The 18,061-nt window shown below is 43.5% G+C and overlaps 1 protein-coding gene across 2 annotated transcripts in view; it reads right to left on the bottom strand.

Annotated features, from left to right (window-relative positions):
* Positions 1-18,061, bottom strand: part of PIDD1 (p53-induced death domain protein 1) — a 59,196-nt gene that overhangs the window by 23,506 nt on the left and 17,629 nt on the right. The window contains exons 9-14 of one of the 2 annotated variants that reach the window (XM_029582418.1): positions 9,011-9,158; positions 8,326-8,461; positions 7,355-7,505; positions 7,092-7,215; positions 6,881-6,999; positions 6,598-6,705 (exon numbers count right to left, since the gene is read on the bottom strand). In XM_029582418.1, coding sequence (XP_029438278.1) covers positions 6,598-6,705; positions 6,881-6,999; positions 7,092-7,215; positions 7,355-7,505; positions 8,326-8,461; positions 9,011-9,158 — 786 coding nt within the window. Of the gene's footprint in view, positions 1-6,575; positions 6,706-6,880; positions 7,000-7,091; positions 7,216-7,354; positions 7,506-8,325; positions 8,462-9,010; positions 9,159-18,061 lie in introns of both variants that reach the window. The other variant, XM_029582419.1, reaches the window with a different exon arrangement.

Below are 18,061 nucleotides of genomic sequence, written 5' to 3'. Positions count from 1 at the left end.
CCATTCTCACGTTAGGCTGAACCTGTCTTCTGAATGCTTTTACTTGTGATTTAAAAATGAAAAAAAAAAAAAAGCGAGATAAAGTACCCATGATTATACTTGGTCTCATGCAAAAGTGATATCTGTAGCCAAAGTCATGAGGCTAGGTGCAAAGCACACCAATAGGAAAGTCCTTTAATTGCACTACGTCAATTTACAGTACATAAGGGATTTATAACAATAGCACAGAACTGATTATTTGATAGGAAGTGTCTTTTATAATGATTTCATCTTTATACCATTTCAGGTGGACTGCAGTATTAGACCTATAAAGTAATCCATGAGCGGTAAAACCAAAACTTGAATCAACACCCCAAAAAGATTTTCTGTCCAAAAGAGAGCATAACCACCATACAAGGTGCAACTTCTAACAGACCATCTGAATTATGCAAAACACCTGAATCCAACCTGACCCCCAAAGATTTCACTTCATTTCTATAGGCACAATATCAGTTCCAGGATCAACCAAATGGAGAGTCACTGAAGGACCAGTATCCCTGCTTATAAGAATCTCAGTTTTTGATTCATTAAGGACTACCTTTGTTTCCAATAATCAACCGGAGATAGCACCCATGGCCTCCTTCAGATGCAATAGGGATACCACATGGTCCTTCCCCCAGAGGGAGTCATCAGCATATATTGTATGTAGTCAAGTACACTCAATCCGCATATCTATCTACCCAAGAGGCTGCACAATTATATTAAATAAAGTCGGTGACAACAATGAACCCTGCAGAATCCCACAGACCTAAAATTGTCGCTTTTACAGATACTGCTATCATCCTGTCTGCCAGAAAAGAGAATACCCATTTTTGCACTTCTCCTGCCTATCCTCGTATCTTACAATGCCATAAGAGGATGCCATAATCAACCAGGTCAAACGCTGCTGATATATCTAATGGATTAAAAGGGCCTGTTTACCCTTATCTGAATGAAGATATAGACATAATAGGTATCTCACAGACCTGGTGGAAGTAGAATAACCAATGACAAAGACATTTAGATCTCTCTAGTAATAAATGAGCCTCTTTCAATAGAAAGAGGGTTCCTGGGATGAGGATTCAAGAATACACCAAGGAAATGTTTCTTTATAGTAAGAGTGATAGATGCATGCCGCAGCCTCCCATATAGATGTGGTGGAGACAAGGACAGTATCAGAATTCAGGAGCATGGGACAAGCACAGAGGATCTCTGAGAAAGAGGAAAGGGACTAGAAAGCTGAGCGGGAGATGTGGATGGACTGCACGGTCTCTATGTTCTATATTTCTATGTTTTTAAGTAATAGGGCAGGCCAAGAAAGAATTTGAAAAGAAGCTTGCTATAGAGGCAAAAAACGAACAAAACCTTTTTCAAGAACGTTAGAAGCCTCTGAGGGAGTCAGCTGGACCATGAGATGGGCAAGATGTAAAAAGGGCACTCAGGGAGGACAAGGCTGTAAAAAAGAAAAATTCTGTGTTTTGGTCTTTACGGAGGAGGATGTTGGGGAGATGCACTGGAAACATTCTTTGATGGTGACAATTCAGAGGAACTGAAGGAAATTGTGAAGATGTAATAGAAAAAACTGAAAAACTAAAAGGGTACACATTATTATTCTCTCCAGATTTCTGAAAGAACTCAAACATGATACTGCAGATCTGTTACTAGAAGCCTGTACCCTATAATTAAAAGCAGAAAACTCGTGACAACTGAAGAGTGGTCAATGTGGCACCAGTTTTTAAAAAGGTTGCATGGGTGATGCAAGAAACTATCGACCGGTGAGCCTGTTAGTGCCAGACAAAATGGAAAAGCCAAAGTTATTGGTTATATGGATAGACATGGCTTAATGGGTAAAAACCAATCTGCATTTAGCAAAGGGAATTCTGGCCTTTTCAATCTACTACATTTTTTAAGCTGTCAGTAAACATGTGGATAAGGGTGAAACAGTCAATACAGTGTATCTGGATTTTCAGCAGGCATTTAACAAAAGTCTCAATGCAGAAAAGTTTCCCCTTAATGTGTTTGCAGTTAAGCCGATATCTAGTGACTCCAATACAGTTTTCACCAATGTCTTTGATAGAATAATCTCTCTCTATACAGCAGTTTGCAAATCTTATCCATATCATTAAGTAGCTTTACTAGTAGACTGTTTTCTGGAAAATGGCAAACCTGTTTCATCTCTTTCAAAATTATCTGTGCTCTCTCAGCCTCCAAGTCATCAAGCTCAGAGATGTTGGATCTTAATGTGAAATTGAACCTTGAGAGAGAATGTCAGGAATGAGAGGAAGCCAAATTGTCTGGCAATGGACATTTCTAACAGACCTGGAAATCAGGACCAGCCATGCCAATATGGAGGTATGGGTAATGCAAAGAAGAAAGGGTTGAGTTGTAATCTTTTGGTTGACTTATGGGATCATGCACTAATGGGGAAAAATACAGCGAAGATTTTGACTCCATATCTGGGCTACAGCATCTATTGCTAGAGCTTGTATTTCCTTACGTCTGCTGTAATAAGTTGGTAATCTTTCTGTGGTATGGATGGCCATTTCATCTATTTCTAAATAACCCTTCAGTTGACATATATTGAAAACACTTGACGTCAACTCCCATTCTCCTATTGGAAGGATTTATTTGATGAGCCAATGCGCGTGAAAACCCTGTTGACCTTCTCTGTGCATTGCTGAGATATTTAATAAAAGTTGCTCTGCCCATAAGAAAGGCTTTGATGTTGCTTTCATCGTGTCCGTACTCTTCTTGTCTCTTTGCTTGTTGAAATACACCAGTTACCACATTGCCTGTGTCCGGACCCTGTTTAACGAGAATGAGAGTTCTGAAATGTTGTATTGAATTTCTTGCCACTCTCGCTTCTACAACTGTGGAACTCGATGGGTTCTTACTAGGAGGATTGTTCCATTGTTAATGGGGCAGACAGAAGTAGTGTTTTAGTAGGGTTTAGCTCCCCATGAGGGAGACTGAAATAGTAGACTATGAAACCCAGTCCCATCATTTTAGGGTGTGGATTTTGAGTTAGCCCCTTTAGGAGCCAGGAAGTCTCTGTGCCTGCTCCTATTTTTGTTATGTTCTTGGGAAAAGAACCCTTGAGCTTCTAGGGATGAAGCCTGGTTATGGGAGAGAGGAAAGGGTGCCTTTTCCCCCTTTTCAGAGAAGGTGAAGGAAGTGCATGCAAATCTCTCATATGCATGCACTTCCTTCACCTCAGTGTTATACCCTCCTAAGAAGTCCGGGACCAGGCATTTAGCCTGCTCCACCTTAAGACAGCCACAAGGGAATCCTGGGTGCAAGGCGTTTCCTCTAGGAAGAAGGATAAGATGCCAGGGCCCAGAAGGAAAGAGAGGCGCCAGATGAGAGTAGAAGAAAACCAGAACTTTGGTGAAACTACTTATCTAAACTGCTACATTTCTGCTGCCAGCACTGCTAAGGGAAGCAGGAGTTTAGTTGTTTTAATTTGCCTGTAAATAATAAAGTCTGTTGAAGAATAGCCGGAGTCCAGCCTGCTCTGTCCTCTGGCACGCTAAAGACTCCTCACACTGTGTTACACCTTCCTTCCTCCCTTTTTGGTTTCCTATTTTCAGGAATTTTATTTTTGACATCTGCCTGAATCCCCATGGATCCAAGAACTCCATGCTTATCCTCGTAAGGTGTTTCAAGTCTCTTAACTTGAGAGGTTCAGTGAACTATTGGAAGTCCCGCAGGGAAGCTCCTGGGGGAGGACAAATGAGGAGCAAAGAGGAGACGTCTGGCACCCATCCTATGTTAAAAACGACTAGATCACCAGAGTATTGAGCGTGGTGGTAACCTCCAGGCACCAACAGGGAAGTAAGGAGAAAGAGCAGGAACATCGGTTCTGAACAACTGGGACTTGACTTTACAATATCTAAATTGGGAATAATCATCCCAGCCACCAAATTCTGGGAGGAAGATTTCAAACTACCCATTAATTAGAATGGATCAAGAACAAGAGAATCAGTTGATATCAGCATCATTATAAATTAACTGGAAGCTTAAAGTCAGAAGAATTAAAGCTGGAGAGGAACACAAGAGAATTACATCAATTTTCCATCATTAATCAGTAAAAGTTAAGCTGAAAATCATCATTTGCTTCCAGTGATTATTACTGCTGTATTGAAAAGACTTTAATGCTTAAATACAAATGGAACACTGCTGGGGGCCTTGGAGACATTCTTCCCACCTTCAGAGAGGCTTATCATCATGAAAGGACCATTAACTGAGGCCTGGCCTTTGGGTTCTGTGAGATTACACAGCATTCACATGAAGACATCTTACCCGATTTTATCATGTAAAGTGAAGGCCCATGGCTTCCGGCTCGCATCTGTTTCTATGTAAACCCAGAACACTTGTTAAAGGAGCTCGCTTTAGCAGATGAACTCCGTTTTGCAACCATAAAAGTGTTTCACCTTTGCATTTCACGTTCATGAAAAAGAAAGGCCTAAACTGGGAATCAACTGAGTTGTTATAAGGAAATTTGTGTTTAACCAGAAATTTTGCCCATGGACTCAAATCTGAAGCAGAGGCCATCAGACCTAGAAGATACGAGCACTTTTTGACAGCTGTACAGTTTGTGTACCGTAAGTTGTTTTGAAAATAAAAATCTGCATTTTATCCTCTCATAACTTGACTGTTCTCAACTTGAGCTCAAAATCAGACTCCTAAACCTCAACATTGATTTAGGAAATGTTTTCCAATTTACTTTCCAACTGTGTGATCCTAGAATCAGAATCCCAGAACTGTCAGTCGATGACTGCACTCTTGACCTGTCAACTAAAGGGGACAGTTTTCAGACAATCTGCATTGGGATAGACTCTCCGGGTACTTTTTACTAGGGGCTTTGCACCTCTTCTCAAAGGGGACCAACCTGAGCCTTTCCCCAGCTCCCCGCAGCAATGGCAAGGTTTTACTACCTGTTTAATATTTTATATTCCTGACTCTGGTTTTAAATGCTCCTTCCAGTCTCAGCTCTCGCTGGCTTCTATGCCCTGAGTGAGGACTCCCAGGTTGACGCATGCCTTCTCCATCTCTTTGGGGTGCTCCGTAGCCTTAGAGCTGCAGTAACACTTAACTCCCCCTCTCTCCGAGACTCTCCCTTCTCTCCGGAACCTATGCTCCGAGAACCCTTCCTTTCTCCTGCCCCATCTCTCTGAGTCTCCCCGCTACACATCCCTCTTCTCTCGAGCCCCCTGCACCTTCTCTCCCCTCCATTCCATCCCACCTGGCCCTGCTGCAGTGGTGCAGGGCCAGCACCAGACACAGCAGCCCTGTCCTGTGGTCACCCCTCATCTACTCTACACCCAGGAGGCTTTACTCACCAAAAACACGAAGGGCAGGCAGTGGCAAAAGTGGCCCCCAGCGTGGGAACAGTCAGTGCTTTGTTGTGACTTTAGTGTGCCCTGGTGTCCTTACAACTTTGATGGGATGGGTTCCACATGGCCGTTGCAGGCTCCTGCAGCTCTGGCCGCTGCACAGCCCAGGCTCTACACGGGCACTCCAGCACCTTCTCTTCAGATGTGTGCGCCCACGAGGAGTCTGTTACACGCTGCAGGTTCTGGTGCAGGGCTTCACCACAGCGACATCTGTTAGAAGGCCATGCAGCCATCGAGGCCCTGACACCCACTGCTGCTAGGCCTCTGGTCTTCTCCATGCTGCAATTTCCACCACTTCTGCCAGTTTCTCTCATGATTTGTTTTTTGTTTTTTTTTTAGAGGACTGCTTTTCCTGTCAGAATAATGAGACGACATGCAGAGGCCAAGAACAATAGAGGACAAACCAAAACTGGTGAGGACCTCTCACCAACATATTGAAACTGGCCAGCGGAGCCCCAGCCAGGAGGAGATGGCTGAAGCCCTAACATGGGAGGATCCTTTGCTTTCAAGTCACTGGGACCTGTACCCTATATATTCTTGGTGCACAGTATTATTTGCATGGCATGGCAGCTTCATTCTGCTTATTTCCAGGTTTAAAGTCTTAATGACTTTTGAGCTAAAGCGCTGTGTGCCTTTATACACTCACCCATGCAGCAAGAGCTGGATCTCCCACAAGACAGCGCACGGCTCTGCTGCTGGGCCAGCCTATTTACTCCCTGGCAACTCTTGTAAAATCCTACTTTGGAAAAAGAGGTAAACTGCGTCCCTTACCGAATGCATCGCTGCTTGGACCCATGAAAATCAATGCAGAACAGACTGAGGTCATTAGCTGTGCAAGACTTACAGTTCATATCTGAAGCCGCACTTACTGTCAATCTTTTACCTGAACCCCCCTAGTGCCAGCTCTTCCTCCACACAAAGAATCGTGTACATGCAGACACAGTTACACGCATGACCACAGACCGATCAGCACACCGACCACACATGCACGGCCACACATGCACACAGACACAGTGCAGGCAGTAATGAGCAGGGAGGGCATGCAGGAGCCACCCCCCGTAGACACGGGCACATGTGCACAACGACACTTTGCAAAGATGCATTCAGGCCGGCAGACACCCGCTCATTCCCTCCCAGCGTCAAAAGGTGTAACTAGGATACCTGAAGATGAAAAAGAACATACAGGAAGTTTGATTGGCAGGGTTGCCAGCCAGTGGGAATCGGGCCCTTTTCTCTTCCTCGTGGCATCTTCAGGTACAGATTCTGGCATGGCTCCCCGATAAAAGGAGACCTTGAAAAATTAAGACAGTATAAAAGAGTTAGAAAGCAAATTTTCTTTTTTTCCCCCCTCCCACACTTCCCCTGGATCTGCACAGCGGTTTCCCCCAGTGCCCCGCGACGTCCCCGTTCTGCCTGGGAATCGGCAGGGTTAGGGCAGAGGACAAGGAGAGGGATCCGCGGCTCACCTGTCCCTTCACAGCCTGCTCTTTCCTGTTCACATCAGATGTCACGTAAACTTCCTTCTGGTTCTTCATGTGGGAGTAGAAGATGAACGAGATTCTACCATCTGCACAGTCTGGTCGGTCTGGAGGTGATGGTGAAAGTCAATGCATCAGTACTGATCACCCCCTTCCTTCCCCCCACACACACACATCCATGCTGAAACACCCACATTACCTGCATCAATATCAAGACCGCGTTCAAAGGCTGCAAAAAACTGTTCCCCCTCAAACATCTCCACAAGGTCTGAGGGCTCAGGGCCCTGGTACCGGTCCTGAAGCCTCTTCAGAACGGAGTCCACCTGCAGAGCACAGTAAGCCCAGAATCACTCCCGAGGCAGTACTCCGAGCTCCCTGCCTACGCCTTCTACCGAGACGGTGCCCTTAGCTCGCCATCACCGTTCTCCAGAGAGGGCGGCCCTTTCCCCGCCTCTGACACACCTTGTGTTTGGGCACACACTGCAGCAGGACTTGTTCTGGGTCCCTCTTCCTCTGCAGGGCCACAAAATTGACCTGGTACATGCGCAGCCGCTCATAGACCTTTTTGGCAATGCCACCCACGTACGTCTTGGTTGTGTACCAGAGCCAGTACCTGTGGGAGAACAGGGAACAGGTTTCACCAGCAACTGCTGCCTTATTTTGATATTTATGAGGTTATAAGTGATTGCATGTAATTTTATAAGTTATAGTATTTTTATTTTATGATATTTTTATTTTTAAGTTATGCTACATTTTTACTGTACACAGTTTTAAAATTTTAAAGAAAATCAGCATATCAAAATAATTACCAACATTTCTTTTGGCTCAATGTATATAGTAGCAAGATCTGGGACAGACGAAGAGTTAGTTCCCACAGTGTGGGTAACAGGATGATGTTTGCTCATAATCCCCAAAAGGGGATGAGTCTTATCTGTCCCATGGCTGGAAGGCAGAAAGGAAATTCTAGTGGCAGTGGCAGTGGAGTCATATGGAAGGCAGAGAGAGACACTGGCATCAGCTGGCACTATCCCAACTCTGAGACCAAGAAGTGCAGGGCTGCACAAGCTACAAACTCTACAGCTGCAGTTTTATATCCTGAAGAGCACAGACTCCCTCTTAGAGAGGCACCTGGAGTAAAGACCAGAAGGGTTCATAGGGGGGTGGGGGGGATAGGGAATAGTCAGGGGCATTGCAGCCCAAACAAAACTAAAAAACAATATCAGAAAGGGAATGTCTCCTACTCGTGCGTGGAGCTGGGTGACAGGGAGCATTTGGACAAGCCACGGGTTCTTACCATGCTTCAGTCTTTCACTTTAACATTTCCCACAGGCATGTTTGCTCATTACATATCTCCTTCAGATTTAATAAAAGTGTCCCAAGCATTACACGTCCGTGGAAATCTATCAACAACAAGTTTAGGAGCAGAGGCTCACCAGGAGAAGTGCTGGATCTGGAAGCAGGCATAGATGTGGCTGATCTCCAGCAGGACTTGATCCGTGATGTCGCTCCAGGTTTCAGCCAGCGGGTCCCCATGAAGGAGGTGCAAGCGGGAGCGCTCCAGGCTCTGGCCTAGCACACAGCAAGACAGAGCAACAGGGTGACTACTAAACCGGGAAGGGGGGCAAGCGTTTGTCAGGGGCCTTCCCTGGCCTCGCTCGTGAGACCCTGGTATGTGCAATCCGTAGGGGAAGGAAGAGAGAAAATGCCTGGAAGATTTGGGCACCCATAGCTGGGCCATAATCACCAGCCATTTTCCTGTGCGAGGGGGGAGGAAACGTCTCAGCAGGCACCAGAACTAGCAGTGACCAGCCAAAAAGAGAGGAGCTCAAGCCCTAGTGTCTTAGCTTTCCTCAGCTGTAGCTCTTAGCGCTCATCACTACAGGGAGCTTGGCAGACTATCACACAGCCCTCCTCACCCGCCCTTACCACACATTCTGGCTCCCAAACTGGCTGTTGGTACTCATGCTGTACATTTTTACTGATCTCGGATGAAGATTCAGTGAAGAAAGCGGAATGAGGTGTTATCATGGATGGTAAGTGTCCAATCAGAAGTATCCTATATAGATCCCTCTCAAAACAGAAAGTCTCATCTGCCCCTGAAGTCCCTCGGGTACTGACCTGTGATGCCATTTGGCAGCGGAAGCTGGATTTTGATGGGTTTGAGGAACTGTCTGGAAGAGCTTTGCGACAGGCAGAGGAGGGGACTGGCTCTTGAATCTGGGTCATGTGTGATCTCTTGCAGCTTCTCAGCATCCATGGGCAAAACCTGAAGAACATTAACAGAGGAATCATACCAGGACTCCAGGAAGCCAGTACTAGCTGGTTATCATCAAATGCCACCCTTGTCATATACTCCTATTCAGCAAGCTCCAATGGGCAGGGGCATTCCTCGAGGAGCTGAGGGAGCCCAAACAGGACACTAACAGTCTGCCACAACTTCAACATGAAGCACTCTTTTCTAAAAACAAGTGGTTCCTAAGCTTTGTTTTGTTAGACATTATTGTGCATCTGTTTAAAAACAAATGTAAAATCTGTTGTAAATTGAATGTATATTACATGCTGTACAACAGTATAAGAGCCTTGCAGGTCCTAGTCTGAAATGTTACAGTGACTAGGCAGTAGAGACATTTTTTTTCAATAAATAGATCCACTTCATCCAGAGTTGCCCGACCTGCCAGCTTTTTAATAGATATTCCAGTAAGTAACATGTAACAACTTTAGAAGTTGTGTTGTGTGGCACCCAGCTGTACAATACAAATCTCTACAGAACAAAATCTTGTATTCTTACTGAGAAACATAATATAATTCCAAATATTCTTCATTCCAGGAACTGGATTTTCTCCAAATCTCAGCAGAATGCAGCACGTTCCTAATGGAGCCTATTTTGATATGTGAGAAGCAATTAAGAATCCTCCACATTTCAGATCCTAAGGGGGAAGGAGGATCCCATGCAGAGGTCTATAAGGTAAAATTAGGTTTCTTGCTTGATTTTCTTTCCTTGAATCCTACACCACCAGTCCAGACACGTGGATGTTTCTCCCCTACAAGCAAATGGAGACAGAAGAAACCTAATTTTACCTTCCTTACAAGGTCAGTACAGATGCATGGGATGCACCCAAGCCACCCCCTAACCTGGGCGAGACCCTGAAAATCCTCCACGAGATCATGAGACTGCTCCGCAAAGAAAACGTGCAATACCGCTGGCTGCACACTTTTGGATTGTGGTTCGCATTGCACGCAGTATCACATCGAGTGAAGACGCTGGAAGAAGCTACTGCGATTCTTCAGGACGCAGGCTTTTCTATCCCTACCCTCTGACCTAAGCCGAAAACAGTGAATCAGACCCGCAAGGACTTTCCCCCACTGGCAGCGTATTGAAAAAGGAGGAAGGCAACTGAGGTGTAACTCCGAGGGATCGACTTCATCTAAAGACACCACATGAAGAGCGGAGGCTCCTATCATAAGATATTTCAACTCAGGCAAACGCTTTGGACTAGGCCATGGCCTTGTTTACCTTTGGCAGGGAGGCCGGTTATGTTTTACCTGCCTTTTTTTTGGTAACAGTTACCTCTTATGGGTCTTGGGCCTCTTACGTGTGTTCAGCCTTTTGTTTTAAGAGTTAATATACATGCCTAAGTTTATAATGTTTTATACTGTAGCATTTTCAGCTGTGCTTGCATGACTAGCTTGATGGGGAAGCTGGAGGCTTCTTGCAATTATTCCTCCTATGGTTATTCTGGATTTGTTTCTGCAAATCATGGTGGGGAGGATATGGGGGAGGGTGCTGGGTTTTGTTGTTTATTTCTCTCTAATATGGATTTTCTGGTGCACTGCTTCCATAGGCCTCGTCACCACTTGGTTTCTCATTAGCAGGGTGTGGCATTAGGGGTTTTTGGATTTCTCTAGAAGGAGGGGAAGAAGAGGTTTTTCTGTGTAGCTGAAGGGCAGTATGGGTCCCTGATGGGACGTGGTGGTGATTTATGTTCTCACTTCACTGCATCTCATGACTTTAAGGTTAAGTCATTGAATGTTAAGGGCCTAAATACTTTCAAAAAGTGACATCTCCTCTACAAAGAATTAAACAGACTCCAAGTCGCAATAGTGTTCTTGCAGGAGACACCAACCAAAGCGTAGATATGAATCCTTGAGGCGCTCCAATAGATATTGGGCGGCCAGCTCTCATTAAGTGAAGTATACTGGGGTGGGTATTTTGATCAGTAAGGATGGAATTTTTGAGTATAAATCCTGTTTTTCTGATCCTGGGGGGGGGGGGGGGGGGAAGGTATATTCTTCTTGTTGTTCTCATAGGAGGGGAACATTATACTTTAGTCAGCGTTTATGCACCTCAACAGGGGATATTTTTTTATTCTCTTAGAGTTCTTCTACAGGAGAAGGCTGAAGAGTTTTTAATTATAGGGGGGAGATTTTAATGTCATTCTGAACCCTGCTTTGGATAACTCTTCACACCGAAGTTCTGAAGCCCTTCATTCTAGGGCTGCCTTAAAATTATTGATGTCCCAGGGGAACGTGATAGATGTCTGGCAGTCTCGAAATCCTAAATCTAGGAATTTCACATTCTTTTCATGTCCACACCAGTCCTACTCTCGCCTACACTTTTTTTTGATCGAGTCTGTGACGTGGTCAGATCACACTCCTGTATGGCTTACAATCTACTTTGAGCTATGACCGGGGTCACAGATACTGGCGATTGATTCTCTCTTGGATGATGAAGCTTTCATTAACAAGCTTAATGCTGATATCCAAGATTACCTAGCCCTTAATGATAATAGCGAAGTAGCCCTGGTAGTGGTTTGGGACTGCCTAAAAGCTATAGTACGAGCACACCTTATCTCTAGAGTCTTATGTAAAAAAAAATTAAGAAAGGGGGATCAGTGGGTGTTAATGGCTCGAATAATGCACTTGAAGTCTTCACATAAACGGACGGTAACCTCCTCAGTGTACCGGCAGTTGGTGGAGCGCCGGAATCATTTAGCCAAACTGTACTCTGTTCTAATTGACCATTCTTTGGCGTTGACTCGCCAAGCTTTCTTCGAGGGGGGGTAACAGGTTGGGAAATTGTTGGCCAAGAAATTGAAAAAAGAAAACATATGGTGCAAAATAATGTGGTTAAAATTAAGGATGCTGCTGGGGCAATACTGACTGAGAATGAAGATATACGGCGGCGTTTTTAAAATAATTTTACTCAGACTTGTACAGCCCCAGTGATGCCATTTCCACTGAGAATATAGATCACTTTTTGGAGAAGGTTTCCCTCCCTACTTTATCTGATTCACAGAGGGGTGTATTAGACAAAGATCTCAGAGTTTGAGGTGTCTAAAGCTTTAAAATCCCTAAAACAAGGGAAGTCACCTGGGCTTGATGATTACACATCCTACTTCTTTTTTTTTTTTTTTTTTTTTTAATTTATTTATAATTTTCATGATATTCAATCATACAATTGAAACACATTAACAGAAAGAAGGTTAGATATCCACCTAATCATTGTTATTTTTACATAATAATAACACAAACAAATTACTATCCTTCTAAATCTGAAGTTACCATACTACTAAATACTGGGAGTCCTGTATATGAGCAGTTTTAAAACAAAGATACCATATCATATCCTAATCTTGGATAAGTATTTGTGGAAGAAATCATTTAAACTAAGCCATATTTAGGTAACAGATTCTATCCTTCACCCTGGTTTCGTTGTGCCTCCAAGAATCTCTCCAATTGCTCTGATTCATAATAGACATATCTTTCACCCCCTTTATACATTATGCACTTACAAGGGAATCTCAATTTAATTTGTAATCCAAATGTTCTAGCCTGATTTACTAAAGTCAAAAACCTTTTTCTTCTCTGTTGAGTTTCTTTAGATAAATCTGGGTATATCCACACTTTCTGTCCCAAGTATAGAGAGGTTCTCTTTATTATAAACATTTTCAATATTTTATCTCTATCAGACATCTTTTTAAATTTAACCAGCAGAGTGCCTCTTTTCTCTACTTGGGAACTAAAAGAAGTTTCAATTAACTCTGTAACATTAAGTGATGTTTCTACTTCATTTGGTACTATTACACTGTCATTTTTCCAACTGATAAAGTAGGCATTGTAAATTATAGGAAAATCTTCTCCTGACATTGATAATATTTCTGAGCAATAATTTTTTAATTGCTCACAAGGAGAGATCATTTTACACTTCGGAAAGTTTACAATTCTCAGGTTTGTATACTTAATAGTATTCTCAATACTTTCAATTCTCTTTGATAACAAATTTTCACCTTGAATTATTGTTGTTTGTACTGATTTTATCTGAGTTACTTCTTGTTCTATTTTATTCATTTTCTCAGCCTGACTTGTCACTGTTGGATTGATATTAAGCAAAACAGCTTGCATATCTTTAATATTAATATTTAGACTTGCAATATTCTTTTGTAATGCAACAATAGCATGCCAGATTATATCCATTGTTATATTTGAGGGATTTCCTGGAAATACACCTAGTATTGGGGTATCTAATTGGTTTATAGGGAGATCTTGTCTAGCACTTACTTCCACGGGTGATTTTGAATCTTTCCTATTAGTAGGTGTACTAACCCTACTAGGTCCCACCCCCGGAGAAGGGAGAGTAACTTCTCCCTGCTCAATCTGCACTGTCTCTTTTACGGCCACGAACTCCTTAATCGGACTCACAACCCCATGCGCATTCCGCAAGGGGAATGAGCCTGTTTCATGGACGGATACAGCGCTACAGGGGGGGGAAGGTGGTAATGGCGCCCCGGGACTGAGACTTGTTTCTCCCAGAAGGAGAGATGACTGCTCACCACTTCCTCCTTCAATGGGATACTCCGGGGCTATCCCTTCTGCCACTGGATAATATCCTGTAATAGCCGTTTGAACAGAGGTTGGTCTCACAGGGGTTAAGGCTTCCTGTCTGACCTTACCTTTACGTTTAGAATGAGGCATGTCGTATCAAAATAATGGTACAATAACAAACAGCTATATACAGGATAGTACTTATCCTAATAACCAAATTTATACTTAGAAGAGTTTCAGTTGGAGAGAGTCCTTCTCACACCATACATCAAAGAGTCCCGGCAGCCTTCAGCCTTCGCCGGCCTAAGCCGGACCAAGTCGGCTCGCCCCTTACGGAGCGCGCGGCTTAGGTGGCGCGCCTACGGCGATATGCGCCGTCTGTCGCCCCAACTTATAGCTCCAGGCACTTCCTGCTGATGTCACTCAGGCTCCGCCTCTCCGCTACACTCGCGGCAGGCACGTGGGGTGTTCCGGGGTCTCTCACCTCCTAGGAGCGCCGAGGTAGGCCTCTCTGAGTGCCGGTACGAAATTGGAAGTCTCTCCCTCTTTTCCTCTCCTCGGACTCCCAATTCTCAGTGTCTGTCGCCCAAACTTATAGCTCCAGGCACTTCCTGCTGATGTCACTCAGGCTCCGCCTCTCCGCTACGCTCGCGGCAGGCACGTGGGGTGTTCCGGGGTGTCTCACCTCCTAGGAGCGCAGAGGTAGGCCTCTCTGAGTGCTGGTACGAAATTGGAAAGTCTCTCCCTCTTTTCCTCTCCTCGGACTCCCCGCACACATCCTACTTCTATCAGAAACTTGCTAAAATATTGATCCCACCTCTGACTAAGATGCTTAACTCTGAGACCAGTGAGCCTGACTTCAGCACCAGGAAAAATAGTGGAAACTATTCTCAAGATCAAAATCACAGAGCATATAGAAAGACATGATTTAATGGAACACAGTCAGCATGGCTTTACCCAGGGCAAGTCTTGCTTAACAAATCTGCTTCACTTTTTTGAAGGGGTGAATAAACATGTGGATAAAGGTGAACCGGTAGATGTAGTGTATTTGGATTTTCAGAAGGCGTTTGACAAAGTCCCTCATGAGGGGCTTCTAAGAAAACTAAAAAGTCATGGGATAGGAGGCAATGTCCTTTCGTGGATTACAAACTGGTTAAAAGACAGGAAACAGAGAGTAGGAGTAAATAGTCAATTTTCTCAGTGGAAAAGGGTAAACAGTGGAGTGCCTCAGGGATCTGGCTTTTACTGACCATTTACTCCTACTCTCTGTTTCCTGTCTTTTAACCAGTTTGTAATATATAATTTTGTATCAACCGCAAATTTGATAACCTCACTCATAGTATTCCTTTCCGGATCATATATTTTTATTTATTTATATATATATAAATGATCCGGAAAGGAATACAATGAGTGAGGTTATCAAATTGCGTTGATACAAAATTATTCAGAGTAGTTAAATCACAGTGGATTGTGATACATTACAGGAGGACCTTGGAAGACTGGGCATCCAAAAGGCAGATGAAATTTAGTGTGGATAAGTGCAAGGTATTGCATATAGGGAAAAATAACCCTTGCTGTAGTTACATGATGTTAGGTTCCATATTAGGAGCTGCCATCCAGGAAAAAGATCTAGGCATCATAGAGGATAATACTTTAAAATCGTCAGCTCAGTGTGCTGCAGCAGTCAAAAAAGCAAACAGAATGTTAGGAATTATTAGGAAGGGAATGGTTAATAAAACGGAAAATGTCATAATGCCTCTGTATCACTCCATGGTGAGATTGCACCTTGAGTACTGTGTACAATTATAATTCTCGCATCTCAAAAAAGATATAGTTGCGATGGAGAAAGTACAGAGAAGGGCAACCAAAATGATAAAGGGGATGGAACAGCTCCCCTATGAGGAAAGGCTGAAGAGGTTAGGTCTGTTCAGCTTGGAGAAGAGATGACTGAGGGGGGATATGATAGAGGTCTTTAAGATCATGAGAGGTCTTGAACGAGTAGATGTGAATTGGTTATTTACACTTTCGAATAATAGAAGGACTAGGGGGCACTCCATGAAGTTAGCAAGTAGCACATTTAAGACTAATCGAAGAAAATTCTCTCACACTCAATGCACAATAAAGCTCTGGAATTTGTTGCCAGAGGATGTGGTTAGTGCAAATAGTGTAGCTGGGTTCAAAAAAGGTTTGGATAAGTTCTTGGAGAAGTCCATTAACGGCTATTAATCAAGTTTACTTAGGGAATAGCCACTGCTATTAATTGCATCAGTAGCATGGGACCTTCTTAGTGTTTGGGTAATTGCCAGGTTCTTGTGGTCTGGTTGGCCTCTGTTGGAAACAGGATGCTGGGCTTGATGGACCCTTGGTCTGACCCAGCATGGCAATTTCTTATGTTCTTATGAGAAATGAGGAAGCTTTGTTACCCACCTAGCAGGTATTACGATCCTAGCTAAACCGGGTCGTGATCCTTCTGTGTGCAGTTCTTATCGTCCCATATCTTTGATTAATTAATTTATTTTTATTTTATTTAAGGTTTTATATACCGGCATTCATGAAATGATCACATCATGCTGGTTTACAAATAAACAGGGGTGCAATAAAAAACATTAAAAACATGTCGAAGAAAGCAGTTACAATTAACAGGGACTATTGAACTGGGATCAGAGGAAATAAAGATAGTTTAGCAGAGACTAAATTATATACAAGGAGAAGAGGTACAGCTGCTGTGTTGGATATGTTGATGGCGAGGCGCATTAATTTAAGTCCGGGAAAGCTTGCAAAAACAGCCAAGTCTTGAGTCTTTTTCTAAAGTTTAGGAGGCAAGGCTCCTGTCTGAGATTGGGAGGGATGGATCTAAAGATCTTTAGATCTTTAAATCTTTAGATCTAAAGATTCTGGTGAAGATCTTAGCTTCCCAGTTGAATGGTTTTCTTGCTCATATTACTCATCTGGATCAGGCTGGTTTTATACCAGGCCATATGGCTGCAGATAATGTCCTTAAAATAGTAAACATAATGTGGTGGGTGAAAAAAAACACATTTCTCACCGTTGATGCTGAGAAAGTGTTTGATTTAGTTCATTGGCCCTTTCTATTTAAAACCCTGGAGAAGATGAAGTTTGGGGAACTTCTTCTTCATTGGCTTTGCCAGTTGTATGCCAATCCTAGAGTCTGCATTAAGGTAAGTGGGGGCTATTCGGATAGGTGTTTAGTGTGCAGGGGCACGAGACAAGGTTGTCCTTTTTCTCCTCTTCTGTTTTTTTTTTGTTTTTTTTAAATAGTGGTTTGCCACCAGGATTCGGGCTAATCCAGATATCACCGATATCACAATTGGGGCTGTCTCCTCCAAGTTATCCTTATTTGCTGATGATGTCCTTTTTACTTTAACGAACCCTCTAGAATTACTCCCAGCTACAGTGCAAGAAATGGAAGATTTTAGTTCTGTTTCCGAAGTTAGAATTAACCGGGATAAGTCCAAATATTGAACTTCATGGTTCCCCATGAGGGGGAGAGGATACTTAGGGGGCAGTTTCCATTTAAATGGGGTAGTCACAGAATTAAAAATCTTGGGGTCTTTATAGGTTGCAGAGAGGATCTTGTCAAGTTAAAATTACCCTCCTTTAATGGCTTGTATATATAAAGATCTAGAGGAATGGGACTGTGATATCTCTTGGCTGGGTAGAATAGCTACAATTAAGATGAATGTTCTGCCACGAATTAGCTATTTTTTTCCCCCAGACACTACCAGTGGGAATACCAGCTTCCACGTTGAAAGTGTGGCACAACAGGCTGATGAGATTTATATGGCAGGGTGGCTAGGTGGGTTTTCATTTTACCCAATTCTAGGGGAGGCTTAGGAGTACCTAATTTAACCTGGTACTACACGGCTTCCAACCTCCGGGACATCGCAGATTGCCACCGTTTACAAAATCCAAAACCTTGGGTTGTTCTAGCACAGGCAATTGTGGGTAAACTTCCCCTTTCACTATTGATTTGACAGCCTAAAAATGCCTGGAGAATTCCCCAAGCAGTATCTCCCCATCCTTGTCTGTTTCTTTAACGGTATGGGCCAGGTGGCATTCCTGTTTAGTTGGCTCAAGAGCTCATCATTATCGTACATCCATATTTTATAAACATCAGTTCTTGCCCGGCTTGATGAATCTGGCCTTCCACGGGATTTTACAGTGGGAACATGTCTGGGGTTTATCTGGTCTCCTCAGTTTCTCTACCTTCCTGATAATACTGTATTATCTTATTTGCAGCTTCGCCATTTTGTGATGCAATGTAATTTGGGGGTTCACTTGGCACAAGGTGTTCCATACTTTGAATTGCTATGTAAGAATGTGGAT

The sequence above is a fragment of the Rhinatrema bivittatum genome, chromosome 17 (genome assembly GCF_901001135.1).
Source record: "Rhinatrema bivittatum chromosome 17, aRhiBiv1.1, whole genome shotgun sequence".
Classification (NCBI taxonomy): Eukaryota; Metazoa; Chordata; class Amphibia; order Gymnophiona; family Rhinatrematidae; genus Rhinatrema; species Rhinatrema bivittatum.
This window is presented reverse-complemented; position numbering and strand designations above follow the sequence as displayed.